Source organism: Vombatus ursinus, unplaced genomic scaffold (genome assembly GCF_900497805.2).
Source record: "Vombatus ursinus unplaced genomic scaffold, bare-nosed wombat genome assembly UNPS02014816.1, whole genome shotgun sequence".
In the NCBI taxonomy this organism is placed as follows: Eukaryota; Metazoa; Chordata; class Mammalia; order Diprotodontia; family Vombatidae; genus Vombatus; species Vombatus ursinus.
The window spans coordinates 27265207-27275795 of record NW_020954594.1 but is presented as its reverse complement, the minus strand read 5'-3'; the positions used below and the strand labels follow the sequence as shown (position 1 = coordinate 27275795).

At 36.6% G+C, this 10589-nt stretch overlaps 1 protein-coding gene across 4 annotated transcripts in view; it reads right to left on the bottom strand.

The window, feature by feature from the left end:
• Nucleotides 1–5227: 5227 nt before the first annotated feature.
• NCKAP5 (NCK associated protein 5) overlaps nt 5228–10589 on the bottom strand; it is an 859247-nt gene continuing 853885 nt past the window's right edge. For 3 of the 4 annotated variants that reach the window (XM_027835633.1, XM_027835635.1, XM_027835636.1), the window contains 2 exons: nt 8412–8502; nt 5247–5334 (listed from right to left, as the gene is read on the bottom strand). In XM_027835633.1, coding sequence (XP_027691434.1) covers nt 5267–5334; nt 8412–8502 — 159 coding nt within the window. In that variant the 3' untranslated portion in view covers nt 5247–5266. Of the gene's footprint in view, nt 5335–8411; nt 8503–10589 lie in introns of all 4 variants that reach the window. The other variant, XM_027835634.1, reaches the window with a different exon arrangement.

Here is a 10589-nt window from a genome sequence, read left to right as displayed (position 1 = left end):
AAGGCTCTTTACCAGAAAACCATAGCAACGTGCCATAGCAACTAATGAAGACTACTTACTAAGGCATGAAATCATATTGAAATAAAAAGAAGGAAGATAATCCACACTAATGAAATCATTGAAATCGAAACACATTTTAGTACTTCATACAGATGATACATGCAGTGTGTGTGTGTGTGTGTGTTTTATTTAACTATGGCAAGTAGTTGGTAGAGCCAGACAGGTTATGGTTCGATAAGACCATAAGCGCCTGAAGGGAAGTGTCTATGTCTTCCAATCCAATTGTATCTTTTCAGTAACTGGTACGGTGTTGAACAGCACACAGTAAGAGTTAAAAAAAATAATTATTGGATGAATCAAAGAATTAATATTATCCTCAAAAGATGCTGGTAAGTGCCTCTTTGTCTAAGTCATTAGGTGAATGAATCAGGGTTGAATGATTTCCTCCTAATGAGTACTTCTTCAGCAATCGCCAAGTCTGAGGATGCTTTTCAGAGTGACTGAGCTATATATTGCCCTCTTGAAATCTATAATTCAAAAAATGTAGTCCTCACATGAAGAATAGATGGTGAAATGAAGAAACTGATCTATTAGTACTTGGAATTAAAATATCAGTTAAAGAAGGAATCTTTACCAAGTCCAATTTCTAACACCACATTGAGGAATTTAGGGAACCATATGCAAAGGTGACAGATTATGGAAACAAAGATTGAACAAGAAGGCTGTTAAAATTAGGAGGGAGGGATTGTTCCTAATCAAGAAACAGATGATTTCATTTCCTCTCAAATTGTCCCAGGGACAACTTTACGTTAAACCATTTTATACTGATTTTGTGTTAAAAGTAACTGTCTAGGACCAGCAGGAAACAAATAGTTGGAAGTCTGATCAAACAAAGGGAAGTTTGTTTGTACCATACCACTCTGCAGCTGTTTTTGATTAAACATTTGAAATCAAGTCATCCTAGGATTTATTGATAGAACTTGAATTATTTTAAATCTCTTGGCTTCTCATTCAAAGAGATTATCACATTAGCAAATCCAAGTTTGGTGTCAATAAGCAGTCAATGTGTAACCTTATCCAAACTGTTTATCAAAATTTTTACTTTGCAACCCACATTTTGTTTTGATTGTTGATATTTCTTCCCTTGTATACTTAAACTTTAGTATGTAGGCACAGTATTCAAAATATGACATTTAACTAAATCTTCCATTTTTGGAGTTCTGAAAGTCTACTTAACCTTTTGGAATAAATTTAAGTGAAAAGAAAATTAGATTACCATTCTATTTACAAAAAGATAAAAATCTCAAACTTCTTTCCAAATCCATCCTCACTAGGGAAAATCAGTAATGTTCCTCTAATAAGACAGATGATTATCAAGAGCTTTAATTGATTGACAGATACAGTATATCAGTCCTTCTGACTTGAATATATATTTTAATTTTAGGAGTAGGAAAATATGAGATACATTTTAACCAAAGAGTATAACATTTGTTCCATGGAGGATTTCTTCAAATTTATGCATTTTTTGTTGCTAATAATATCACGAAGACGGAGATGACAATTTGCTCAAAACACAAGTGATTTTCCTATACGATAAATTCTTGATTATCTCTACCACTGGAGTTTAGCAGAGGTTTAAAGAAGGGAATAATAAAAACAATTTATATTTGACTTTGGAGTTCATTTTAATATTTGTTCCCCAGAAGATTTACTTTCTGATGTTTTTTGTAGATTAAAATGAAAATGAGTTTGTATTTCCTTAATTTAATATATATCCATTGACAGTGGAGAGAAATAGCCTAAATATGTGCTAGGTGGATGGGGAAAGCCAATATGAGATAAAAATAAATAATCCATTATTGTGGTTGATCCTAAGTATGTAAATCACAGGTGGATAATGGGAGAACTGACCATATTCCTATAGGATTTTGATGGTGGATAAATAATGCCTTGTTTCCTTCTTCTCACATCAGTTTCTAGTATGTGATCATTCCAGTCCAATCCACATCCAAATAAAGCACATGATTTAAAAATATATTAAGTTCTTGCCTTGTCCTTATCATCAAACTCCACATTCTAGATTTATTCAAAACCTAGTCCTTTCTATAAGGGATCTGCTACACCATGTGGTTGCCTTCAAAACAAGTTGGGTATGTAAATGAATGAATGAATGAATGAATGAATGAATGAATGAATGAAAAACATTTGGATGCAAATTCAAATGTTTCATTCTTCTGTTGTGGACCTATTAGTGCATATGTGGGAGGAGTGCAAAATTAGAACTCAATGAAAGCTTGATAATTGATTAGTGTGAGTTTTTCAGGAGCTCTACATGCTATAAAGGCATAGAATTCTACCTTCATTCCCTGCAGCAGTCTTAACTTTTCTTCTATTTTGTATTCCATTCTGTTCATGGAATCACTGAATTTCACAGTTGGAAGGGACCTCAGTAGCCAGCTAGTCCAGAATGGAGATGCCCAGTGAGAGGGAACCCACTAATGCCTAAGAAAACTGATTTCCCTTTTGAATAGCTCTAATTGTTATGAAGTTTTCAATGACATTGAGCCTACATTTGCCTCCTTGCAACTTCTACCTATTGCTCCAGGTTCTGCCCTCTGGGGTCAACCAGAACAAATAGATTTTTTTCTTCCATATGACAGCCTTTCAATTTGTGGGGTTCCTGCTGATGCCTGCCTGAAGGCATGGCATATCTCAAAGTCAGGATGTTGCCACAGAAAGAACATTCTCCATCATTACCCTGTTTCCTATAATCAATGTTCATGGTACTAAGCAATGGTGGACTCATCCAGAAGAGCCAGATACCTACATGGTGAAATTTGATGGATATTTAAAAGACCTTGCCTGCCCCTCTATCCAATATCATCTTTAGTGATTTTCCACTAAAGCAAAAAAAAAAAAAAAAAAAATCTCACCAATAGCAAAATTCCTTTGAGGTAAGGTATTATTTCAAGGGTACTGCTGCTAAAACACAAACATATGATGTAGGAAAAGAAACAACAAATTAATCTACTGTCATATTAGCATGAATTAGCTCATTAGGTTAACAAATTACCATATACTGTAGAGGTTGATAGAGAAGAGAATGAAATAACTCATAATACAGAATCTAAAACTAGGGAATTTTAATCTGGGAGGGGAAGAAGAAATCAAGTCATCCCCCAAGGTTAAGCATATACCCAACATATCCTAGGTCTACAGTATGAGCCATTGCCTGGGATCCTAACAGAATAGCACAGTGGAGAATTCTTAGGGCCACTGGGAAATCTAAATGTGCCAGATGCCTGGGAGTGGGGAGGTCACCAAATGTAGGAGAAACTGAAGGTAATCCTAAAATGACCTAATTCTTGTGTTGAAACTTATAATGTTTTATTTGGGATCCACATTGGTTTCCAGGATTTGATCATATGTTAGTACATTGAGTGACAATGTGATGTAATAGATAGAGGTGCTGAACTTGGTATCAAGAAGACCTAGGATCACATCCCTCGGCAGACAATTTTTAGCTGTTTGATCCTGAGCAAGTCATTTGGCCTCATTTGTAAAATGAAAGTGTTGGGCTAAATGGTCTCTAAGGTCAGTACTATTATTAAATCTATGATGCCATAATGATGCCTTCTCTGTGTGTGGTAATTTCTGAAGGTGATACAGAAAAGAACACAGGAAAATGAATACTATAGGTGTTATACTAATCCATGGGGTGCTTGAGCATTTGCTGATTAGTCAATGGAGCAGCCTCTTCTTTTATTCTTTTCCAGGGGAGAAAGGATACAAAAGTCACCAATTAGTTTTGGCAATTGTAACTAGGGACCAGATATCATAGGAATTTTCTTAGCATTATTTCCATTCAACTCATTGAGTTTTTCTTCAACTTCCCTAAATTTGTTATTTCATATTCAATTTATTTCCTTTTTACCTTTTTGTTGAAATATTTATTCATTATTTATTTATTGGGAGCCAATTGGTGTTAAGTGACTTGCCCAGGATTCTTTTTTTAATTTTATTTTTCTTTTAGGCAATTGGGGTTAAGTGACTTGCCCAGGGTCACACAGCTAGTAAGTGTCAAGTTTTTGGTCTGAGGCTGGATTTGAACTCAGGTCCTCCTGACTTCAGGGCTGGTGCTCTGCCACCTAGCTGCCCCACTTGCCCAGGATTCTTGATGTTTTCTATTGGCTGACTTTTCTTCCAGGAAATCTTTCTTATGTCTCTGTTCATCAGTTTACACAAGTATATGTAATAGTCTGCCCCATTGAGAAGAACTTTAGATATGAAATAAGCATTTTATAACTTAGTATCTGAAGTTTGAATAGCTCAATCAAATATGAAGAGGACATCAAAGACAATGAGGGTACAGCTTGTATTCCTAACTTTGTCTCTAGCTGTTCTTTTGCATTAGACCCCAAGAGGAATCTTCAAAGTGTAACTGAATGAATTGAGACTGATTACCGTTAAGTCAATGTGGAATATCTTTCTGAGGGAGCTGGCTTTGAACCAGGCAGAACTGTTGAACTAGAGAAGCTAAGCATAGACTCCTCTTGCCAAGAAGTGACGAAACTCAGAACCTCACCTCTGAGGAAATCTAAGACCAGAGGCTTCTGCCAGTCTAGGTTAAGGTTCATTGTCCTACCTCAGGGGTTCTTAATCTTGTGTCAGGGACCCCTTTGGAAGTCTGGTGAGACCTAGGGACCCCTTCTCATAATAATGTTTTTAGATCCTTAAATCATACACATGGAATTAAAAAGGATACCAAGTACATTGAAATGCAGTCATCAAAATTTTTTTTTTTAACATTCATAGATCTCAGTTTCAGAACCCTTGCTTTAGCTGAAAGAGCAACATAGCACTCTAGCTGAAGAGAGTACCCCAGTATTCCAGCTAAAGAGATGGCAGTACCATCCAGCTGAGCCAGTGGCTGAAGGTGGTAAAGGATTATAGCTGTCTATCAAAGAGTAAGCCCATAAAAAGCAGTAGATTAACCTATCCACCAGAAATACTGCACCATGAGAATCCAGCAGCAGCTTCTCAGTGACCAAGTGATCTGCCACGACTCAGTCTGGTAGCAGTCTTCTGTGGCTGAGTCAGCTGTCGGAACAAGCCTGGAAATAGCCAAGCACAACAACCTGTCTGGTCCAGCCCAGCAGCAGCAGTAGTCACGTGATGTGCTTGATCCAACCCAGAAGCAGTCTATCCCATATAGCCCATATATTTCACCTCACTAGAAAAAAGTCCAGTAGGCCAGTGGAGGGACTCATCCATCGCTGATACCACAGCCTATAATGAATCTTGGGAGGACCCATTGGAAAATGAAAAAGAACACTGAGGCTGTAAGATTCCAGAGTGGTGAGCTGTGTTGCCTATGCATATTACCTACACGAGTGCCTCACTAGCATCGTATCACCGTCCCTCCCTGTGATGTATTGGTGCGAGAGTGCACTTCTGGTTTAGGATGTGATGCTTTGTAATGATTACTTTTGCTAAACTAGTTGAGTAAATGCTTTTGCTGAAGAACTAATAGGATGATTGCTAAGGGGAAGTACACCAGTGGAGGTTGTGTTAGAAGTATGGCCATTTAAGGGTTACCCCTAGAACCCTGAAAATAGCAGCACTGGCTGCTTCAGAGACCCAACTGTCAATGGCTATGGTGGAGTCGGGGAGTGAGCCAATGGATGATACATGCACAATATTCAGCATGTCCCAAAAGTCTCAGTGTAGTAATTTTAATCTTTAATATGTTTAATAGCTTAAAATTTCACTGAGACTTCTGGGACACCCTGTATTTGATAAATATGATCTGTCATAGTTCAACACCACAGGATAGTGAGCAAATGTATCACATATTACACTATCTAGATTAATCCTTTTTCATAAGTGTGAGGGCCTATACTGATTAAAATTGTTATGACTAAAAGAAAATATGTTTGAATATTTACATGTATGTTTTCATTTCACACTTCTTATATTTCACATCAGGTATGCTGATCAGCCAGCTCTTCTATATAATGACTTTGTAATTAAGCCATGCTGTTTCGCCCAATCTAAGACAAGCTCACCCTTCACAATAAAAATGCAAACAGATCTCTGATTCATGAATTGGTTAATTGCTCTTGCCTGTTGCAGATATAAGTCAGCTTTTGGTTGTTAGCCACAACATTTAAATTTATTGTTTCCCTGTACTTGGAAACCTCATGATAGATGGGCAATGGTTATTAGGAAGTCTCATTGTTTTCTGGTAATTAAATATTTTGGTGTGGTGGGCTATCATTCATTTTCCCTGAGAAAATATTTACTGTCATTGCAATTAGATATGAAGTTTCCATAGGTTCTGAGGGGGAAAAAAGATTAAAAAATAAATTTAAGTTAGCTGACTCAGTTGGATCCTTGCCTTGGGAGCAGTCAGTTAGACTAAATGACAATGTTCTTGTCAGCTCAAAGTAGCTTTATCTCTTTGAAGACAAAAATGTTCACCCTAGTGAAAATCTAGTCCAGATGAACTTTTGTTGCTCTAATCCAGAATCAGCAATCTATTTAAATCTACTTCAGTCATTGTAGTCCTTTAAAAAGATCGGCTCCTAACAAACATGCATGCATGTTACTAATTTTACAGGTCCAACAGCACCTAATTTCAGAAAAATGGCAACTCTTCAGTGCTTTCCATAGCGACAAGTTTGAAGGTTGTTAAATAATATTTAACTTGCACATTAGCTAACTATGCAGAACTGATACCAATTTAAGCATTTTGCATTGACAACTATAATAAAGGGTGTCTTTTTGGAATAATAATCTCATTCAGACTATGCTCATTCAGTTCTATTTTGTTAAGACTTTTGCATCCCCAATTACAAATGAAGAGAATAATAATGGTGTGCCAGTCTCATTAAGTGTGGGGATACAACAATTCACTCTGATAAACTATAAATTATAGTTTTCAGATGACTGCTGTGTATACCAGGAAGTCGATAGCAAAGTATACCAACATGGAACTGACAGCAGTAGTGGATGCTGAGAGCTGGCAGACAAAGATATTCTCAGGAAAGGACAGGGGCAACAGATGCTGATTAAATCTAGAAACAAGAAAGCTGTGAGAGCTGTCACGCCACTGCAATAGGGTAGTCAAGATTATCTCTAATGTGCCTGTAGGAAAGGATTCAATCATACACTGGCATCCTTTGTAAAATCAAAATAACCCCAAATGCCCAGATTCTAAATTCTTTTGAGTTCTAAGAGCAACATATTCTGCATTTTCCCCAAGATCGTCAGGCACTATTAAGTTATTATCTCGTGTATCTCCCTATTAGGATCACAGCTGCTGACAGCTCTTCAATCTCCTGGTTACCACCCATTACTAGACATTCTCAAAGTATCAGCAAAGGCCTTTTGTCTTGAGGAACTATAGTTTCTACACTCCATTTGCTTTGCACAATTAAAAGAAGTAGCTGATAAGCCAAATTCATTTAAGAAATGGGGATTTTTATAATGAGGCTTTTACCAGAGAGAAGAGAGTGGGCTGGAGAATTTTCAAAACCAATAAGAGCCTATCTCCAAATTTCCTTTTTTTTTTTCCCTGAGAGTGGGGGAGAAGGTGAGGAATATGGCTTTAACCCACTGGGCTTTATTTACTTTTGGTCAAGACTTGTGATTTACTTAGTAGAAGAAACTCCTAGCATAAAAACTATATTTGCTGATGCAGAGTCACAACTTATCTGTCTTTGATCATCATAGAAAGTTGCCTGGGGCTATGAAAGGTTATATGACTTGCTTAGGGGCACGAAGTCAGTATGTGTCAAAGGCAAGACTTGAATCCAGGTATTTCTGTCTTTAAGTGGGACCATCTGTCTACCATACCATACTGCCTCTCAGTCTGTGTTTTTTTTAATATCAAAATATATCATAATTTTGGTTCGGGAAGATCAAATAATGAATTTCTAGCCTATATGTTTAACAAGGTTGCTTTTAGATAGATTCTTCTTGGGGTCCAAATATGAAATGTTGATGTAGCGTAAATAGCGAAAGGTTAGTTTTACTTGGGTGAAATCTGCCAAGTGCACATGATTGGAGATATTAGATGAGAAGCATATACATTCTGCTTGCTTTTTTATTGGGAGCTCACACTTTCCTCTACTTGATATTCTGCTGCTTTGTTCATTCCCCGCTGCCTAATAAAGACCTAATGAAGACCTTGACATCTTACCACCTTTACTTTTTTCCTCCAAGGTCTCCAGTGCTGTCTAAGCAAACGAAGTAAAAGTGCCTGTGCTGGCTGGGTTGCTTAGAAATTGCTGCAGTAAGACATGGACTCTGCGACTCCAGGAATGCATTGAGTCCCAAAGCAGAGACTACTTCTGCACAGGCAAATAACACAGTAGTGAAAGTGGTAGGAAAACATTAATTGGTACCTATTATGTGGTTTTGAAATGGACAGTGTCCTCCACTCTTCATAATGGTGCCCTCTTCATCCTCTTGAAGGCTCCCAGTGGCCTCTTTTAGCTGTAAAAAGAAGAAAACTCAGAAAATCCTTTCATAAGTTATCATTAGCAACCCTCAGCAAAAAGGTGGCGACGTACAGCAAATGAATATATTTTCTCAACTGCACCGAATGGGTTCATTATTATTTTTAATTATAACAACTTATTTTCAGACGTATAACCTTAGTTTTGAAAGTGAAAATTTATAGGGTACATCATTCCACAAAAGACTTTGGAGGTAACAGCTTTGGTTTTCGTTCCTCTTAATGAAGTCTGTAACACAGAGCTGTCAAGAAAAATTAAAGTTTAAGGAGGTGTAATTTCTCTGGAGGGAATGACTTCTACTACAATTTATTTTAATAAGAATAAAGGAAATCCATTCAGGTCTCTACTTGTATGAGTCTTGGAGATTTTTGTGTTTTATTCATTCTAGGACAGAACAGCAAGGTGACCTCAGTGTGGGATCAATGACCTGGAGAATTGAGTTGGTTATTTAGATAATTCAAGCAAAAACAAACCCCTCCCTAATCTTTTACCTGTAATAACCAGATAATTGGAAAGGGTGTGAAGAAAAGGAGAGAAGGAATTAATTACCCAGATAATTACTTAAATCCTCAATTTTATTTTGCATGTCTAGATGCAGCTTCAGTGTGAATTCAAAGGTTTTTTTTTTTTTTTTTGGACTCTGGATAGTACCTTTAATGCCCTAATTAAAAGACATTTCATCTGGTCAACTAGAAAGACAATGGCAATAATATAAAATGAGTAATGCATTAAGAATCTTAGTTATGCACATATGTTCTTTAATTGCCAGTGGATCTGCTTTGGGACTTGGGTGGAATGCCAAGGAGCCATTATTTTATATTTGCACTATAGAAAGTCATGCAGATGTATGCTGACCTTGAGCTCAGTTTAGCTTCCTGCTTTTTTTGTCTCCCATTCCTTATATTTAATGGAATAAAACTAATTATTTACATTTTATGACCATGGTTTTAGTATTAGAATGTAATTGGTGCTTAATCGGTCCAATGTGGATTGTCAAAAGATGCCAAATTGAAATAGATCTCTAACTCTGCTACCTCAAACCTGTGTAATGCAAACTGATAAGGGAATGGAGAGCCAGTACCTTCATTTCCTCATCTCACTTACTCTATTGCTAGATTTGGGGATATTTCATTGCTTATTAGCATCTCCAAAAGAAAAGGGCAACATAGGGACTCTTCTGCCTCTTGTGATTGCAAATCTGCATTTGTATTGGAGAAGTAGTTCCACTGATATCACCTCTGAAGACACCATGACAATGTAGGATTTATCTTAGTAGGTCAGACAGGTATTTCCTCTAGCCTGATAATTTGTTTCTTATTGTGGAATCAAGGAAAAGTCACAATTGTCTTTCCACTCATGTCAAAGTAATCATTAAATGTAATTAGAGATGTGTCCTTAAACATACTAATTTCCTCTAATAAGGATTCTGTTATGGATCTATCCTCCTGATTTATAAAAAAGCTTTTTGGAATAGATTGATATTTTTAATCAGTAGTTCTTCTTTGGGTAATAAGTTCAATTTTCTACCTGAATTGTAATTCAATTGAAGAATTCCTTGACCATTTATTAAGAACTTATTATGGCAAGACGTTATGCTAGACCCTGGCTAGACAGAGATAAAGAACAACATGATTTCTGTCCTCAAACACTTCACAATGTAATTGGTGAAATATAACATTTTATTTATAATATATAAATGTAATGCAAGGTAAAATGTGACTGAGGGCAAAAACAAGTAAGAAAAAATTGCTCTTGGGAAAATTTGTGGAGGGAGACCAAGTAAGGCTTCATAGAACTGACATCACCAGAATGGAGTCTTTAATTAATTAAAGAAAGGATTTTGAAAATTTAGATGAAGGAGTGCATTTCAGACATTGAGGCTGCTCTATGTAAATACAGAGAAGTAAAAGATCAATCAATCAATCAATCAATCAGTCAACAAGTACAGTGTAGTAGATACTGGGCTTAGAATTTTTAATCCTCCAAAGACCTAGGTTCAAATCTAGCCTCAGAAGCTAGCAAAGTAACTATAGGCTTTAGTTTCTTTGTGTTAAAATGAGGGGA